This window comes from Camelus ferus, chromosome 3, assembly GCF_009834535.1.
Source record: "Camelus ferus isolate YT-003-E chromosome 3, BCGSAC_Cfer_1.0, whole genome shotgun sequence".
Classification (NCBI taxonomy): domain Eukaryota; kingdom Metazoa; phylum Chordata; class Mammalia; order Artiodactyla; family Camelidae; genus Camelus; species Camelus ferus.
Window position 1 is genome coordinate 28,560,478 of NC_045698.1, and position 20,048 is coordinate 28,580,525.

Sequence of the window (20,048 nt, forward strand, 5' to 3'; positions counted from 1 at the left end):
GGGGGTCGCTAGGAGGGGTACCGGTACCCCACTCCACTGGGGCGGCCGCCCACCTGCGCGCGGGAAGGGGCTTCCTGGATGGCGAAGGAGGGCGGCAGTCCCTGGGCCCCTTTCCTCTCTGGCGGAGTCTCTGCCCGCATTGGTCTCCCTTTAATATTACTCCTGGGTCAGGGGGACCGCTCTCCTTGTGATTCCAAGGAGGGAGATGGGCTGTGGGGAAGCCTGCGCGGGTAGAGCAGATATGTGGCTTGTTACTAGTGCAGCGTGAATTCAAACATGTCAGGGGACACCGCCCTATCACTGTTTTCTAACCTTTTCATTTTTCTTGTTGGGATGGAATCTGGAAGCCACTGGGAGTTGTCGCTTGCATCTTTGATGAAGTTACCTCTTCCTCCACCCCTACCCCCACCCCACCCCCCGCTGCTCTTTTTCACTTTGAGCCAGTAAGTTGTTATTGGGCACCTCGGCAGCTCAAGTAGCAGTGTTGTCGGTCTTGCTGAATGCTCTCCTGAAATATCCTCCCCAAAACAAGCTCTATTGGAAGAAGCAGGTTGGGGACATGGGTGAATGTATTGTGTTCGGAAAGTAGGATGTTACTCAGACATTTGGATGTATAGGATTAATATTTTTAGATTATCAGTAAAGTGTAGGCTTTGAACTAAAAATAAGGCTTACATTTGCACCGACAAGAGCAGTCGACAAGTATGAATTGTACTTGAAGTAAGAGTCTATACAAAAGGGATCGTGGCATATCACAGGGGATATAGAGAAAGTATGCTTATTTGTAATAGAATGTTTAAATGAGTGTGTTGCAGTGCCATAGCATTCGGAGTGGTGTTATTGAGCAGAGTTGGACTCCGTGAAAATAACATAAAAAAGTAAAAGACAAAATATTATCTTTTTCCTTCCCGATGAAAGTTACTCAACTCTACTGATTTTGATGCACTTTAAATTTATGAAATGAAAGTAACATTCATTAAGCACAGCTTTGTTCCAAGCAAGGTACTGCAGGGGAGGCAAAAACCTTTGAGTTTCAAGGTTGGGTTTTTTTGTTTGTTTGTTTGGTTTTTTTGTTTGTTTGTTTGTTTTGCTTAGAACCTCCAGAATGGGCACAGCCCTGCCACTCATTTTAGACTTCTGACCTGTAGAACTGGGAGAGAATTAATTCGTGTTGCTTTAAGCCTCTAAGTTTGGATGAGTCGTTAAAGCAGCAGCAGGAAGTGAAAGCCATTTACCTGGTTCACTGACTCAGGACTAACCACCTTCTGGGTTAATTAACCAGAGCACATTTGTTTCCTTCAACAGAAAATTTGCCCTCGCTCACCAGACTGAAAGTTTGCTACCCTGGTTCCAACAAATGCCACAAAGCACTGTAACATCAACCTTGGTCAGGTCAACTTGTCTGCTATAGTATTTTGCTTTCATTAACAAAGTGTTTCTTTGTCTTGTGATGATGCTAATTGGAGGGCGGGATTATGACTTCTATTCTGATTTTCTAAACGTATCTTTAATAAGCATGTATTAATTTTGTGATTAAATGACATAATCATTAACAATTTTAAAGGAAAAAAAAAACCTTTGAGTTTAGAATTACAGAAATAATCAGGGAACAGTTACAGTCAGCCTTGGATAGATAATCAGTTTCTGCTGGATTATGGCTTGCACATACTTTGAAGAGCCAAAAAGTTAAGAAATCTTTAATTACTGAGATACTTGGGGGCAGGCAGTGGTTGCTGTTGTAATTTTTGCTCTCTCATTTTCCACCTTTACCTGTTTGTTTTGTGAGTTTCTGCAGCTCAGGCTTTTTGGATCTCTGCAAAATAGCAGAAATAACTCTCTGGATTCTCTTAGGGAAAAAAAAAAAAACTTTAATCATCCCCTCCCACCCGAAATAGCATCTTAAATAACTTTACATTTGCATCACATCTGGAATTTAGCCTAGCAAATTTCTGTTATTTCTTTTAACCTAAAAGGAGAAAATCACAAGGTATCTCAACTCTGTACTCTGCCAGTTAAGCCACAGAGCATCCTACAAGGATGCAATCTGACACTGAATTTTGCAAGCCTATTGCCAATCTCTTCATGAAACTATCAGTTCATTTTTAGCAGAAACATCAATTTGTTTCTGCATCAGTTTGTTTTTGGTGTTATTTTCTATTATAATTCTATGTAATAAATATTCATTAAATGCCACTATTCGCTCAAAAGCATTGTTAGGTAAATAAAACCAATAATCATAGATCAAGGAATTGAATAGGAACTTAGAGATCATCTTATTCAGTCTCCCAGAGTCTCTGTTTAAGCAGCTTTTATTGCTGGATTTTTTTATTATGTTGAGTTTAAAAAGTGAATTCAGTTAACAGTATCTAAGAAAGTAAGTAACAGATCTCCTTTATTCCTTTGCTTTTTCTCTTCAACCTTTTAAAAAGGTTTTGTCATGTTTTCTTCCACCCAGACACTGTGGGTAGATACAAGAGGAAAAGTCATAGTCCCTACCCTGGAGGATCTCATAGTCTAGGATGGCAGTTCTCTGAATCCCCCCAGTCCCACACACAATAGATAATATTCACATACTCAACTTTCTTCCAAGGTGGAAGTGAAGATAAGGTAAACTGTGACTTACACCCAGTTTCCGGACCCATCAGTTGTACCCCTATCTCAACAAAGTATATTGGAATATTAGTAGGCAGGAGTAACTTTATAGAAGTAACCCTGAATCCACTCTAGTTTAAGAAAGGGGAAAGATCAATTGTTTTCAAACTTCACTACTTTAACTTTTATTAGTGCAAATAAATTACAAGTACATCTTAGCACTGATAAAGACAAGCCAGGATGACCAAACACTGTGGTGGAGAACCTCTGACCTCGTGGGGAAACTCATTATTAGTTGTCAGCTGCTTTCTCTTCAGTCCTACAGAAATTCTGAGGGAGCCATGTGTTCTCTTAGTCTTACCATCTTAAGGCCATCAGAGTGTTAGTAAAACCCTACTCTGTCAGGGAAATATTACATTTCCTTGATGTCTATCTATACATATGGTGGCCAAAACTAAAAAATTTTACCATGCTGCTATTAATGCAGCCTGGTATTTCCTTAGTTGCAGTTACATTGTAATTAATATTCAATATTTATTAAACAGTAACTAGGTTTTAGGCAGACGGCTAGACTCTGAAGACTCAAAAAACAAAGGAACATAGTATTGCCTTTAACATGGCAAAGCAATCTGGTAGGTGCAATAATAAAAATACATATACATATGGTCCTAGAAGGGCTTCATGAGAGGAGACCATAACCTTTATCTGTGGAGGTCCACAGCATCTTGAACTTGAATATATTTAGGGGATTACTAAGAGGGGGTGCTTTGTACTCAAAGAAAAGGGTGGCATGGGGAATGAAGGAACTTGGATCTGTCCATGATCAGCAGCACGGAGAATAGTCATTCACCAAAAAAATGTAACTTCAAACTCTTTGTTGCCCTATGCTTATCAGTTAAGGGAAATAATTTCCTTGGATAGTTGCCCGAAGGATGGGCTGATTATCTAAATGTGCCCTTGAATCCTCTGAGACAATCAGCTAGAGAGATCATTGGACTGTCGCATTTCTGGTCGCTGTTAGCCTTGTTCTTACTCAGTTTGGTAATATAAGGGGCTGATCAACACGTGGATGCCTTGAATAAGCTAATAATTTGGCCCTCCAATCCGACTAGTAATTTGGTCTCCTTCAAAACCATATTCTTGAAAAATGTATTCAATGTTTATTTAAGTGGAAAGGCAGAAAAAACAGCTGGAACAGTGTCTCAGGGAACTAAAACCTTCAAGTTACCAGACCCTAACTTCTTAGGCAGCAGTTCACAGGCCATCTGAGCATCCTTTTTGTGGGGGAGGTCTTATCACACCCCAAGCATTTTACCAAAGTAGTTCTTTTTGGCCACATCATTCCTAGAAGAACTCAGGTGAATACAAATTTGAGCAATGTTTTGGCGCCCCAGAGATGTGCAGTATCCTTTATAGACTGACTCCTGGGCAGCAGCCTGGCTCAGCTCCCTCTGTTCTGCTGCTGCTGCCCCTGTGCTCAGTGCAGGAGCATGCTGAGGGCGGCTCTGAGAAACGGACACGCAAAGCTGCTTTACTTTCGCAGACCCAAATTTACAGCCTACCTCTAACAAAGAACGTAGTTGCTAAAGGCATGCATGTTAGTATTCTAACCTCACTCCTGGATTTATCGGATTTTCCTTCCTGCAGCTCCTTATTTCCTTTATTTATTTATTTATTTATTTATTTATTTATTTATTTATTTTTGCTGGATATTTTTACTCTCTAGGCTTCTCAGATGCTTTTTGTAAGTAGACTTTATTTTTTAGAACAGTTTTAGATTTACAGAATATAAAGATAGTACAGAGTCCTCATATACTCATGCCCAGTTTCCCGTTATCAACACCTTACATTTTATGGTACATTTGTTACAATCAATGAAAAAAATAAAAATTAAAAAATAAACCAGTGTTGATGTGTTATTATTAACTAAAGTCCAGTTTATTCCAATCTCTTTAATTTTTACCTGATGTCCTTTTTCTCTTCAAGGATCCCATTCAGGATCCACATTTCATTTAATTGTCACGTCTCCTTAGGCTCCTCATGGCTGAGACAGTTTCTCAGATTTTGGTTGTTTGCTTGTTTGTTATGACTGGGACAGTATTGAGGTGTATCAGTCAGATACTTTGTGGAATGCCCCTTTATTGGAATTGGGTGTTTTTCTCATGGCTAGACTGTATGATGGGCTTTGGGGAGGAAGAACACAGACAATGGTCCATTTTAATTGCACCCTATCGAGGGTTCATACCAGCCAGATGATTTCATGATTTATCACTGTTGATGTTGGCTTTGATTACACGGCTAAGGTTGTGTTTGTTGCTTTTCTCTGTTGTAATGTTACTCTTTTTTCCTCCTTTCCATGCTGGACTCTTCTGAGGGAAATCACTAAGTGCAGCCCACACTTAATGATTGGGGAGTTTTGCTCTCTCTCCTTTATTGTGTTTCAAATTTTTCAGTCGGTTTTCAACCCCTTTTTTTTTCAAATAGAGGTACTGGGGATTGAACTCAGTACATCATGCATGCTAAGTATGTGCTCTACCATTATCCACCCCCCCACCCGCCCCTGCTCTCCTTTAGAGTGAGATATCTACATAAATTATTTGGAAATCTTCACAAGGAGACTTCTCTCTTTTCTCCCATTTGTTTATTTAGTTGATCTTTGTTGACAGCACTATGGAGTCATGAATATTTCCTTTATATACTGGGTTGTAATCCAGTACTCCTTCACTTTATTGCTTAAGTTGCTCCAGCTTTGATAGTTTGGGTGCTCCTTCTGTTGGCTCTATATCCCCTTGACTTGCTTCCATCAATGTAGTTTTTATTGTTTGTTTGTCGCTTCCTTATTTTCTGACACTGCAAGATGCTCTATGCTCAGCTTGTATATTTCCTGTCCTGTCCTAGGATCAGCTATTTCTTGAAGATGTCCTTGTTATTTTATAGGAGAGTGGTATTAGAGACTAAAATTTGGTTTTTGGTGGGTAATTGCTTCTAGACCCTCTCAGCTGACAGAGCAAGGAAATATGTGTGTATTCTAATAAATATACCCATAGCTCTGTTTCTGTGTTTGGAACCATCCCATCTGTATTAAGCTAAACATGATTTCAGACTGATCCACACAACCAACTCTCATCCATTGCCACATAGATTGTTCTAGCCTTTTCCCTTTGTTTATCTGTAAATTCCTTCTCCAACAGTGAGAAACAGCTTCCATTATCTAACATCCACTTACCTAATTGCTCAATTTGAGTATACATTTATGGAAGTATCAGAATTGTTAACTTTACCCCTGTGGATACTGGTTTATCAACTTGAGTCCAGTGCAGTTCCTTTTGTCGTTAGTTTTACAGACTCCAGTCCTTCCCAGGTGGTGATCTGGAACTCCACCATTTCCTTAGGTAAGCACCCATTTCCTCCACTCTCTTCAGTGAGGTCGTTTTATGTATGTATAATACAGACAGATAATGTCACAATCTGCACTCCCTCCTCAGATCCCCCACCCTCTGTTTTAATTGCCTCCTTTTCACCCTGTTGGTGAGGGAGGAATTCCCTCCCTAGGGTTATGGGAATAGCCAAACAGACAACACCTGACACAGGACAGATGCTGTCAACAACAGTGTATTGGTCACATATACTTACAGCCCAGGGCAGGAGGGCACCACATACTGCTCAGGACCACACGGAAGTTGCACTCAGGAGAAGGAGAAACAACCAGAGGCTGTGGGCGGCAGGCTCTGTAATACCAAGAGGGTAAAGTGCCCCTGATTCCTGTGAAGAATATGATTAGTTGTCTGAATAATCCCATAAACTGTCAAAGATCTGAGCCCACTACTCAGGGATTAGCCCTGACTGTGCCTAGTCCCTTCGGTAAAGAGGCTTCGAGGTTTAGCTAGAGAAACTTACCTGTGGGAAAAGAAGGGGGAGGAACTTAGAGTTGGGCTATTGTAGGCTCTCCCAATTTTACCAGGTTAAATAAACATGACTGTCAAGGCAACACATAATACTGAGCCTTAATATTAAGCCTTATACTACAACCTTCCAAATGATTTTTTAGAACTTTGCATATGTTAAGGTTCACTCTGTGTTGTTAATTTTTGTGGGCTTTGAAAATGTCATGTATCCACTGTTATGGTATCATACAGAATAGTTTCACCACCCTAAAAAATCTCGTGTTGCTTCACCTATTCAACCATTCTCTTCTTTTTCCTGTCTCTATAATTTTGTTTATCAGAAGGTCATATAATTGGAATCATACAGCATATATTTTCAAACTGGCTTCTTTTCCTTAGCAATATCCACTAAGGTTCATCTGTTTCTTCTGTCATCCTTAAATGTTTTTGAAACAAGGAAAATATAAAATATTTTTCAAATTTAAAGAAGTGTCTCCATTCTAAAATATTTTCTTAAATATTTGAAATCTTTTATACTTTCTAAAAGAATCTTACTATGGTACAGATTTATTCAAAGTTATGTTGAATGTACTGAGGGTATACTTTGAAGAACTAAGCTATTATATAGCTTTGGTGGATTCCTCAATAAGTAATAAATTATATAAGAAATGAAACAGTTAAAGACGATTTTTTGGTGCAGAATATTCTTTACATATGTAGTCATTACATGAGGCCACTAACTTAATTCTCATATTCTTTATATCTATTATATAATTAAATTCAAGTACATTAAAGTTCAACTACATTATGAAATGTATAGATCTTTTAATTTCAGAAATTAAGTTGGTTATATGTGGGAATTTTGGGATTTTTTGTATGCTAGGAATTTGTTCTAAGTTTAGTATATTTTTACTGAAATGCTTCTAAAATCCTTGACTAGAATTTTAACATGGAGAATCTTCTGGGTGCCTTATTGGATTAAATACATTATTGTTGATCTTTACTAAAAGGCTTTTTTTTTGTCTGGAATTAATATTTTGTTGTGTTTTTTACTTTCTTAGATTTCCAAGTACTCATTGATTTGACTCAAAACTTGCATCAAGTGTCTGAAATCTCTCGAGGCATGGGAACAAGTGATGCGTATCATCAGTTTGAGTTTCTTGAACTCTGCTAGAGCTTTCTTACCTGCTTCAGTTGTTTGCCTTCTATACCTGTCTCAGAGTTCTCATCCGAGCATCCTCTTCACCCCAATCCTGGAGAGGCCCTTTACCTTTCTCCTATTATGGGTTTAATGTTTCCTGTATACCATGGTTTCCCTCGTTCTGTTTGTTTAATGTTTTGTCCATCCTCCCTAGTTTTGATGGAACATATCCCACCAGTGTTTTTATGAGAAAGCCTCAGGGAAGTAAATTTTTCTGAGAGATTATGTTTGAAAATGTCTTTATTATTCCCTCACACTTAATAGTTTGGCTGTACAGTGTTTTAAGTGGTAAAGAATTTCCTTGAGAGTTTTGAAGTCATTTCTCCATTATCTTCTAACTTCCCTTCTTCTTTTAGATGAGTTTATTGAAGTGTAATTTACATACGATAAAATTCACTTTTTTTATATATAGATTTCAACAAGATTTGAAAAAATGTATACATTTTTGTAAAATGTAAAAATGTATACAATTGTGTAAACACCACCACAATCAAGATACAGAATACTTGCACTACTCCCCAATATTCCCTGTGCCCTTTTCATTTCTGTCACTATAATTTTGTTTTTCTCAGAATGTCATATAAAGAAAAATCATACAATATGTAGCCTTTTGCATCCAGCTTCTTTCACTTAGCCTAACACTTCTGAGACTCATCCATGTTGTTGCATGTGTCAGTAGCTCACTGCTTCCTATTGCTGAATAGTATTTCATTGTGTGGATAATCCAAAATTTATTTATCCATTCTCTTATTATGATGTTTGTGTTGTTTGTAATTCTTGGAACAGGAATAGCTTGTTATAAACATTCACATATAAGTGTCTGCATTTTCATTTCTTTTGAATAAATACTCAAGAGTGGAATTGCTGGGGCTGTATAGTACGTGTATGTTTAGCTTTATAAGAAGCAGCCAAATTGTTTTCTAAAATGGCTATGCCATTTTGCACTTCCACCAGCAGTGAATGAGCGGTTTTTCCTTATTAGTGCTTGGTATTGTCAGTTTTATTTAACGTTAGCTATTGTAGTAGATGTGTAGTGCTGTGTCATTGTGGTTTTCATTTGCGCTTCCTGATACTGATGTTTAGCATCTTTTCACGTGTTTATTTGTCATGCATATTCATTCTTTGGTAAACTATCTGTTCAAATCTTTTGCCCACTTTAAAAATTGGGCATTTTTTTGAATTATTAAGTTCTTCTGAATACAAATCATTTATCATGTTTTGCATGTATTTTCTCCAAGCCTGAATGTTGTGTTTTTATTTTCTTAATTCTGACCTTTTTTAAAGTGTTTGTTTGTTTGTTTTATGAGGGGAAGTGATTAAGTTTATTTATCTATTTATATTTGAAGGAGGTACTGGGGACTGAACCCAGGACCTCCCAGGACTTCGTGCATGCTAAACATGTGCGCTACCATTTGAGCTATATACCCTTCCCCCTTAATTCTGACTTGTGAAGAATAGAAATATTTAGTTTTGATGAAGTTCAACTTACTATTTTTTTCTTTTATAGATTGTGCTTATATGCCATATCTAAGAAGTCTTTGCCTAACCCAAGGTCACAAAGATTTTCTTCTGTTTTTCTCAGTCTTATAGCTTTAGGTTTTACATTTAGACCTTTGATCCATCTTGACGTCATAATCCAAGACAAATTTTGAAATTCCTTTATTTTCATTAAAATTTTTTTTTTGTATATGCATTCATTGTTCTAGGACTATTTGTTAAAGACTATTCTTTCTCCATTGAGTTAACTTGGTGCCTTTGTTAAAAATCAAATTACATATATTTATGGACCTATTTCTGGACTCTATTATGTTCCACTCATTTATATCTACTCTTGTACCAGTACTATACTTCTTGACTACTGTAGCTTTATAGTAAGGCTCTTTTTATGGTTTCTGTTTTGTTTTAAACAGCTATATTGCTATTCGTTGTAAGGATGTACTGTAATTTATTTAACTAAACCTCTACTTAGGGGATTTAGTTGTTTCTATTTTTTTATATTACAAATAATGCAACAAGTGGCTGTAGGCATATAACTTTGTGCCTTTGTGACAGTACTTGTGTAGGGTACATGTTTAGAATTGGGAGTGCTAGATCGTGCTTCCCCTAGTGATTGGGTCTAGTTTCAGGTCCAGATCCATTTAGGTAAGCCTTATAATGTAATTAATTGGGCTGTGCTTGGCTGTGTTCTAAGGTACTGTGTCTGATCATAAACAGTGCCTTGGGGCCATGTGTTAAAGCAAAGATTTCCTACTTTCCTCTTTGGTCAGTTCCTGTAAGCTAGAGAGAGGTGTTTCCTCAAGAACACAAAAGTTAAGAGTGCTGTCAGAGTTAAAGAGAGTGTTTGTCAGGCCATGAGGAGCATTCTGCCTGTTTTGACAGTTATACTTTTGATCAATTGGCAAGCCTATTTTCAAACAACTCTTAATTATCTGGGAGTGGATTAATCAGTTTGTTGATTAGCTACGGAGGCAGATGAAGTGCATTGTGTGGTGGAGAAGTTGAGTAGGTGGGAAAAGTAAGACCTTGAGGTTGAACCTGAGCTCAGGTGGTAAGCATCTCAGGCCATGCCTTCTCTGCTCTCTCTGCTTTTCAACCTAATCTTCACCAAGTAGCTTCTAAACCTCAATTATAGATAATCCCAAATGGTTAACCCACCCCTACCTGGATAATGAGTTGATTGTAATTTTGTTTTAAACATGACTTGGGCTTATCCATAACCACTCTACCTTCTTCCTACCCTTCTCGGTTCACTGATGTATTCCCAATGCCTAGATCAGTGCCTGGCACGTACACAGTGTACGATTTACATTTGTAGATAGAATGTTGTTAAAAATAAGTTTATTGAATATACATTCATCCTGATGACTTGGTTAACATGAGCTTCACTGAGATAAGCCACCCTCCTTATTCTGATCAAATCAAATTTCGGAGCATATCATGGTATAGAGTCTATGGCATATAGCATAGACTGCCGACCTTGGGGAATTCACCAAGATACATGTTGTCTGTAGGGCTTTGTCTTCCTGCTATTGTCAAAGTGATACCCATTACCCAGGAATATTACCTACTTAGTAATAATAATGATCACCAACATTTATCAGACTCTTACTCTGTGCCAGGCAGCATAAACACTTTATATCTCCATCTCCTGTTATTCTCATAGCAACACTTCAAAACAAACAATGCTATGAGGTAGGTACAGAGATCTACTATTTTACAGGTTAAAAATCTGGGCTTAATTAACTGACCTAAAAGCTAGTAACTTTGTGTGTTTTGATTTTATCTATATATTTACATGGTGAATGCAGTATTATTTTAGATGAAGACAACTTTACCAAATGATCACTCAACCCCAGAACACTAAACTTGTTATAGTCTAGGTGTGTGCTACCCAGTAGGGTAACCGCCAGCCACCCACAGCTAGTCTGAACTGAGATGTACTGAGAGCATAGAATGCACACTGTATTTTTAAGACTTAGTATAAAAAATAAAGAATGCAAAATATCTCAATTCTTACACTAATTACATAAATGATACTGTGTTAGGCATAATTGTCTAAATAAAACATACTATTAAAATTAGCTTCACTTTACATTTTTAGATGTGGCTTTAGAAAACTTACAACTACATCTGTGGTTTGCATTTCTGGCTCATGTTGTATTTCTACTAGACAGTGCTTTTCTAGCTCATTTTAGATATTTATATTGGCCAGCTCAGCACAGATTTTACTCAGGTTGAATCTGACAAAGAGCTCTAGAGCTGTAACAAAATGATTCTTGGTGGTTCAGAAAGAGGCCTACAGTTTCTCCTGGGCCAAGTTCCTACAGTACGGGGGGCTTTCTGTCAGGCCCCTGCAGTGTTGGTGGCTTCTCCAGTGCCAGGTTCCTGCCTTGTGCACTGGCCAAAGGCCTCTAATGACCAGAAGCTTCTCTCAGATACCCTTCTGGCAGCTTCACAGCAGAACACTGTTGAGCAAGGCACCTCCCCATGAATGGCTTCCCCAGTGTCATCCCTCTGGTGGCTTTCTTGCAAGTCCCAGGAGCAAGACACTTCCACATCCAGTGCGCTGTGCTGCACCTTCTCTGACATCTGGATCTCAACTCCCAGTGTGGGGAGGCCTCTTCCTTTGGTGCTCTATCTCAGCTCTAGGGGTAGGGGCCTCTCCTTATTTCTGCTTTTCCTGTATTCTAGAGAATTACTATTCTAGAGAATTACTATGTGATTTGTCTCCTCATTGAACCCTCACTACCAAAAATTTTTATTGGATGTTTATATTTGTATACTCTATTATGTTACTTCTAGTATTTATATAATGATTACGTTTTAGTCCAATAAGTGAAATTTTCCTATTTGCCAGTATTAAATGCCTGTCTATGCTTGCATCTATAGATTTTAGCATTGGCCTAAACTCAAGTAGTTGAAAAATGCCAGAAGGCATAATGTGGTAACTGTCTTTAAATCTGCCTATAGTTCATCTATTCAGATTCTAAGAGTTGTCTATTTGATGAATATGGAATTTATTAAAAATTTAAAAGTGTTAAAAAAAATTTAAAACTATTGACAATTTTACTCCTTAATATATTCCCAAAGGATGGGGGGCAAGTGGGAGGAAATCAGGAAAGGGCAGATCTGCTCTGATCAAGATGACTGGAAAACGGCTTGCTATTATTACCTTTTAAGACGTTAATCCAATGCTAAAATTACATATGTAAGTGGTATCCTAGATCTCTGTACTTTATGATGTATAATTAGTACTGTGGTTCCACATCAAGGCCTTAGATCAGTAAGGATTATATTTAATGAAGACAGATTGGCTACAAAAGGAATTTTACATTGTACAATGTCTTTATTAAAGCAGTGCATTCTAACAGTACTCACTGTTGTCAGAATATCACCAGAGAAAGAAAATATATACAAATTTAACAAATAAACTCTCTGTGCCTCAGTTTGCTCCTCTCCAGAATAAAGGAGTTTTATTACACCATCTCAAATCTCTTGAAACTCTAAAAGCACTGTGCCACGCTGTACTGCCTCACAGGGCATGTTCCCAGAGGTTTCTCTCTCCGGAGCCAGCCCTAATTGGACAGCACTTCTGAGGCTTCCTGCTTCCTGTCTCTCCTGCCTGGGGAGCTGCTTCTCCTCTGAGGGCAGCTCCCTTGCAGCACACAGACCATAAACAGTTTCTGCTCTGTGCCTTCTCCACTCTGAGGTGGCTGAACCATATACTGCCAAGCCTTCCTTCCCCCCATTCACCCAAGATAGTCGTGTTTCTGAAACAGTACTATTTGCCAGTTGGTGTCAATACCATTTGCTTCCTCCTTAGCCACCTCTACCACCTGCCCTAACTTAAGAAAGCTGGATCTTTCTTCAATACCCTGTTTCACCAGTTGTCTTTTTTTTTTTTTAAGACTGTTCGCCTAAAGGACTTTTTTCTCCACATAGTAACTCTAGAGTTCAAATCATTTTAAACATTTTTCAGAGCAACGTAAACACTTTACATGCACTAGACTTTTATTTGCAGAGCCATATAAATTAACATGCTCTCAGAATAGGGCTCTTTTTGCTTGGGGAACTACCAAATGAGACACACACATGGGAAATGTATCCAAGAACCTGGTTACAGCTTTTAGAATCCTCAGCCAGATCAAGGATATACAGGGGTCCAAGGGACAGACTGGTAAATTTTGTTTTTAGGAGTTTTTAGCATTCAACCCAACCTTCTTGGAAAAGGAGGTTACTACCTTCTAGCTCTAAATCTGGTAAAGGGAACTTCAATGGAACCACTCGGAGAGCTCTGAAATTTGTTTCCTGCAACTGTTTTGGTGGGGCCTGGGAGAGAGCTGCTGCCACAAAATCTCCCTGCACTTAAGAATTTGTTCAGGCCAGGGATGTGGGCATGTCTCCTGGGGACCAGACGTGGGCCACTCAGGAGACAGACAGCATGGGATAATTTTGGATCCTGTCTATAGGACACTCAGAGGTAGAGAAAACTTAAGAGGTTCGATCCTAGGGGCTAGCAATGATCACAAAAGATGATTTTGAATTAAGATCGGAACTATAGAAGTCATACAAATGCCCAAGAGAAAAAGTTTAATCATCTTGTGGGTCCAGATGCTGTCTATCCACCTAGCCAAGGAAGAACCACCCCATCCCTTCACCTCGCCTTCCTTCTGCTATCTACTCTAACCCCAGTAAGGAGGGAAAGTACAGCTCACAGGCCCCAGAGAATACAGGGAGAAGGCTGAGATCAGAGAGATCAAGTCCCCTTCTCCACTCTTGGCTCCAGCCCAGAGGAGGCCCAAGTGGGAAGACGTGACTTAAGGTTAAGTCAACTTTGAATTGACTATTACACAGGATCAGACATTTTACTTACTGAAATAAAACTTTTTACAAATAATCATGACTGAAGACATTTTTTATTATCTTTGAGTGATCTAAAAATACAAGGGTCACACCAAGTCTTCATCCTGGGGGCACTGAAGTATATTTCCACTATATAAAGGACACAAAAATGAAGCTTTTTTTTTTTTTTTTGTCTCAATCCACATACCACGCCTGTTCTATAAACCACTCACATACTACAGGAGAATCATTTTTCACTGGTATTTTCTCTGACAAAACATCCCTCATCCTTACTATGCAAGGAAGTGTTTGCTTCAAATTCCATTCTTGGTTTCTGAGGTTGAATGCCCTGTGCTTCTTATGATTGAATCTTATCAAACTATCTTTTGTTTTGAGAAAACCAAAAAACATAATCTGTATGTACTAATGTGTGAAGAGAAAGCTTTCTTTGAAACAAGTAAAACAATTCTATAATGCATTACTTTTTCTCAGATGAATATACAGTATTAGAAAGTTTCAGCTAATTGTAGCAAGGTTAAATTTTGCAACCAACTTAGAATTCAGAAGTTTGAGAACAATCTCCCTACCTGAATGTCTGTTCTTACCTTTGCAGGGCTGGCTCATTATCATAGAACTTTCTTAAGCACCTTCCTTAAGGTTTCTCCAGCCCACTATTACCACATTTTTGTCTTCACAGCAGTTATTACCACCTGAATTGCTTACCTGTTCTCGGTCTGTCACCCAACACAATACACGCGTAAGCACACACACAATTGAAATCTTTGTCTGAGAAGGATCCTTGTCTATTTTGTTTCCTATTTCTATCTCCTGGGCCTAGAACTGCTTCTGGCAGAGAGAGGTCAGTCACAAGGGATTTGGTTCATGAGCTAGGAACTGTATCAATAGAAATGAAAAGGAACCATAGAATATCTAGGTAACCTTCCAAGTGTCTTTTGCATAAACTGAATTCTCCATTCCTCACTGCCTAATCTCCGCTGAGCCTCTAGCAAGCTGGCTGTATTCTTGAGGCTCTACCGAAATAAGGTTTATGGAAAGTAGACATTAACCTAAATTTTGCCAAATTAAAAAAAAAATTAATTTTCTCCTCGGTTGTAGCCACATATTACCACATGTTCCCTCAAAAATATCTCCTTTCCTGGTTTGTGTGACTCAACTCTATCCTAGTTCCTGGGCTATTTCTGCAACCACTAGAGCTGTCAACTTCAACTGTGTGTTTTTGCTCCCACTGTATCTCTAACATTGCTGAGCACATAGTAGCATTGTCACATTTATTTACAAACAAACCACTCTCCTGTTTAGAGGGAAACAGAGGCTTGGAAGCAACTCCCTTTGACTCAAGTTTTATATATTCTCAGTAGAACCAGAACCTACAGCCAGCCCCACTGTTACCTTAGTCCATGACCTCGTAATTTTTGGACTACTTAAGAACCTGTTGGGGGGTAGGGAGTATAGCTCAGTGGTAGAGTACATGCTTCGTGTGCACGAGATTCTGGGTTCAATTCCCAGTGCCTCTGTGAAGGGGGAAAAAAACCTGTTGCCTGGTTTTCCAGCTTCAAGACTTATATCCACACCATTAATTTTACTAATGAGACCACTGTGTGCTTAAAACCTTCCATTTATCACTGCTTAAGGTTGAAGTACAAACTCATGATCTATCACTGCTTACCTTTCCTGATTCTTCTCTTGCCAACTCCTTCCCATTCTCTTGACCTGACAGACAATATCTGATTGAAAAGCCAAGTAAACACACAAGTTATGAAGACAACCATCTGGTCCTGAGTACCCTCTGCCCAAGGAACACAAATTCCTTAGCTGTGGCATTAGCCCAAGGCATCCTTTGTCAGACTGATCCACTGCCCAAACCAACTCGGGCTCTCAAGACATGTTGTATGCCAGAGATGGAATCTCTGCAAACTAGTCTTCAATGAGCAACTGAATCTACCTGTTTGCGCTCTACACTGAATGTGTTAGCCCAGCTCCATCTTTCCCACTGCCTCTCCCTGGGCTTTAAAATTAACTGTGATTGAAGCAGATTCAATTGGTCTGTGACTCCTCTGCTGCATGGGATTCCACTGTACCAGAGTAATTTCCCACTGAAACCTAATCTGTTAAGGGCCATAGGCAGTGTACTGGCAAGCAAGATAAGCTCACCTTATACTCAAAAAACACAGGCCTGTCTTACTGCATCACTGCCCATCTCATGCAACCCCTTTACGCTAATTGCTTTTTCTAACACATGATTCAGAAATTGCAAGGTCTTCAGGTCAGTGCCCACTTGCCCCAAAGTCTATCACTTACTCCATCCTGGGCATTACCTATCTTCCTATCTTAATGGGCATCTGCATCACTTAGTTATCAACCACTAGCAACACTAGAAGATTTCAGAAGGATCTTAAGATCAAGTCAAACTGTTTCAGTAGCCTCAATCCAAAATATATTAAAATTGCTATTTTTTGTACATCAAAGCAATTTCATAAACTCAAACCTCTTGTACTAACTTTAGGTTGTGGCCACTATAAAAAAGCACCTTCATTTACTCAGCTGTTTACTGTGCTCACAAGCCCATAAAGTTATTGTTAGCCCTACAGTTTAATCACACTAACAAACATAACTGTATCCAGAAACTTACGTAACTATGCATCCCTCAAGTACAGAGCACTGAGTCATTATACTGAGTCTCATATGTTGAAGTCCAATGTAGATTTAGATCAGCAAGGGCTTTTATACAAGTAAATGTAAGCTGAGACCTGAAGGACAAGTTAGGAGTTAAGAATAGCTATTAACTATATTTGGGGAATGCACTCAAAGGCTGGTGAGGCAGTGCAGATCATGAAACCCCCTCAAGGTCAAATTAAGCACATTATCCTTAACACAATGGGAAGCTACAAGTTAGGAAAGCACAGCTTGGCCACATTGCTGTATTATGCTAGTTTTCCCACAAGTATTTTGGATACTGGGGTCACCCTTCCAAAACAGAATTAACTCAACAGCTCTCTTTCATGTTCTCACTGGTGCTCTAAACCCCTATTCATGCAGGACTCACAGAAACCTCCCAGACTACAGGTGAATGTTATGAAATTCAAAACCAAGTTATGCTATGTTAATTCATTATATTCTTCACATCATCTCCAGCGTTGTCTGCTTGAAGAAATCCCAGAATTCTGCTTGTTCCTTGTCCTCCTAAGCAGTGCAACAACCCAGTTCAAAAGTAGTGTTCTAAAAGAGCTACTTAAGAAGTCGTCCCATTCCCAAACGTATAGTAAATCATTGATACCACAAGCCTATTAAAAATACCTTAGCACACCAGATATTTTTCAAAACCAGAACATTTATTGCGCAACTAATCATTGAAATCTTCAAGATGAACTGGATGCTGCAACAGCTGCCCTCTTGGGTTTAGGTGTCGTTCCCTCACGGAATCCATGCCTGCACCACGTTAAAAACAAGAATGGTTACTTCAGCAATGTCTACATACATGGTTTAATTTTTGTTAAAACATTTTTACAAGCTTATCTCAGTAAATGTTGAAATCAATACTGAATTCATATGTTCAGACATTTATTTTTACAACATCACTGATAAGCTGCAGTATTTTAAATAAAATACTTCCTTCTCCTTCAAGATAATCCATTTAGGGGATATCGTTAAGTACAACTGACAAAAAGGCAACTTATTTGGGGGTACTAATCACTGGGCCACTTATTTCTCCACTGCTTTTTAAGATTCCTAAGGTATTTGTGAAAATGGCTTCTTAAACCATGAACCAGAGATCCTACTTTCCTTTAGCCAGTCAATGCAAAATGTTTAATGGTAGGTATTTTCTCAACTGCTTAACTATACAGCTTAACTCATTTAATATTCACACCTACTCAAAGGAAACTGCACAGGGACAGACAGGTTAAAGATGGTTTCAGCTCATGTTCTTAATTCTCCCACTGAACTAGCAGACCACTGACCCCTAAGCCCATACTACCATATGATGGTCTTAAATGCAAAGACGGAAAGTGCAAAGAAAGGTCACCTCAGCACATGAACACAAGCACACTTAAGGGTGTTTACAAAGCTCCAAACTGTCTTGTGATCTTTTAAAACCTGAAAATCTGGAATTGAGTGGTAGCGGTTAGAAATTCTGCTAAATATCCTATACTGCACAAGACACGCCTGCCACCCAACAAAAAAATCACCTCAGTACAGATCTTACATGGGTTAAGCCCTCAAGAGTTACTACCACTAAAATGCAGTCCCTCTGTAAGTCTAGGTCAGAGCTGAAATTAAAACTCTAAGGCTTGTCTTTAAGCAACCAGACAGTAAAACTTATTTCTATACTAACGCAATAGCAACTATGACACTATTCTAACCAGATTTACCCAAAGCCACAAAAGTGAAGACCTCATTTATGCACAATTATCTTGCCAAACATTGGTAAGACACTGAAATGCAGGGACGCTAATAAATGTCATCACATTCTCGAGAGTCTAGCTCAAACTACACTCCAGACATTTGTAGCTCATATTTTTGTTTACTGAAAGATTAGTAAAATCTAAACCAACTCATCCGAAGCTTATGTTGGCAGAAGAAAACAGTACCCTGCAACATTTCATCCCCATCCACCAGGGTAGTTGACAGGGTTGTTACCCAACCTCACAGAACCAACTAATATTGAAACAAAACTGTACCTGAATCTGCGGTATACAATTTTTAGGTGCCTCATTCGACCGGTCCCGGTGGTATTTCGTCTTTTAGCTTTAGCACTCCAGTTATCTAAAGAACAAACTCAGGTTAAGGTTCTAAACGGTTTTTCCTACACATCTTCTCAAGATACTTAAGAATGTCTTCTTTGGGATTTAAACCCACTTCAGCAGCATTCAGAAGCAAAATTTTGCAAGAGACCAAAAAATGTGCAAAGCCATGCCCCGCCTAGGTACAAAACAAACGAGATTGTTCTCATCCTCAATACATCAACAGTCTAATAAACATTATCTTACACTTTCTCTTTCGCTTGGCAGGGTAGCCACATTTGCCACAGGTCGACTTCTGAAGATGGTAGGCCTTAGAGCCACATCGGCGGCACAACGTGTGGGTCTTATTCCGACGCTTTCCAAACGATGACGTTCCCTTCGTCTACAAATTAAAGGGTAAACGATTCTAAAACCTAGTAGTTTCTAGACAAATTCTTATGTTTTCAGCTTTAAAAACTACTGGTAAGATTCAATGACAATCACAAGGCCTTTTCTTAAATGTTGAAGCTCGCCACAAGAGTTGCTGTCTTCTAATCTGCTACATTATTTAAAAAAAAAAAAAAAAAGCCTTAGGTGAAAGACGAGACAATGTGGTTTTCCTACCCTCTCCTACTTCAAAACCTAAGAGCTCCTGCCAAGGACCACCGCCAACTGATACCCTTGCTTTCACAGCCAAACACTCTCAAACCGTATTTCTTCCGTCAGTTCTCATTCGAGGGCATGACTGTGCGGGACCCTCCAAAGGTCAGACAAAAGCAAAGGGCCTAGAAGAGCTGGAGCTCCACGAGTCCTAACTGTGCACCCCCAGATAATTAGGAGCCATTCTTTTGGCTCTTGAGGTCAATCACACATCCCTTTCCTGTCCTCCGGCTCCCCTTATTGAAAACTCCGCGGGGCCCCCACGGATAGCAAAGAGCGGGGCGCAGGGGGCGAGGATGGAAGCTGATTCCAAGAGCTCCTGCACACAACTCACCATCGCGATTCTGCAGCCGAGGGCAAAGAGGCCGGAAGAGAAGGTACTTCCGCTATATCGCGCTCAAAAGCTTCCGCCCAGGAAAGTACTTCCGGCGGAGCGCGGTGCACCGTTCTCAAGCGTCCGTCGCCGCAGTGTGGGTGGGGCAAGAGGAGGAGCCGGAGGCAGGCGGGGCCAATAGAGGGTTCAGCAGGGCGGAGCTAACAGCTTCCTGGGACCAAGGTGGGCGTATCCCCGCCGGACTCGCACTGCAGCCTCCTTTAGGCCGGAACTCGACTCCCTCTCCTGCAGTTGTT

At 39.4% G+C, this 20,048-nt stretch overlaps 1 protein-coding gene and 2 non-coding genes across 3 annotated transcripts; 1 reads left to right on the forward strand and 2 right to left on the reverse strand.

Annotated features, from left to right (window-relative positions):
* Positions 1-15,482: 15,482 nt before the first annotated feature.
* Positions 15,483-15,554, forward strand: TRNAT-CGU. Its single transcript has one exon. It is a non-coding gene; the product is annotated as a tRNA-Thr (tRNA).
* Positions 15,555-17,348: 1,794 nt separating this feature from the next.
* On the reverse strand, positions 17,349-19,907 carry RPL37 (ribosomal protein L37). Its single transcript, XM_006193050.3, has 4 exons — positions 19,753-19,907; positions 19,026-19,161; positions 18,717-18,801; positions 17,349-17,466 (listed from the first exon to the last, which is right to left on the reverse strand). The coding sequence occupies exons 1-4, from the start codon at positions 19,753-19,755 to the stop codon at positions 17,397-17,399; spliced, it is 294 nt and encodes a 97-aa protein (XP_006193112.1). The 5' UTR covers positions 19,756-19,907; the 3' UTR covers positions 17,349-17,396.
* Positions 17,547-17,625, reverse strand: LOC116662860. Its single transcript, XR_004318949.1, has one exon. It is a non-coding gene; the product is annotated as a small nucleolar RNA SNORD72 (small nucleolar RNA).
* Positions 19,908-20,048: the final 141 nt, after the last annotated feature.

Excerpts from the sequence above, each read along its gene's own strand:
- RPL37 (XM_006193050.3), bottom strand. Across the intron at positions 18,802-19,025 it reads TGCCAAGCGAAAGAGAAAGT|ATAACTGGAGTGCTAAAGCT; the intron begins GTAAGATAATGT and ends TTTGTTCTTTAG. Across the intron at positions 17,467-18,716 it reads ATTGTATACCGCAGATTCAG|GCATGGATTCCGTGAGGGAA; the intron begins GTACAGTTTTGT and ends AACGTGGTGCAG.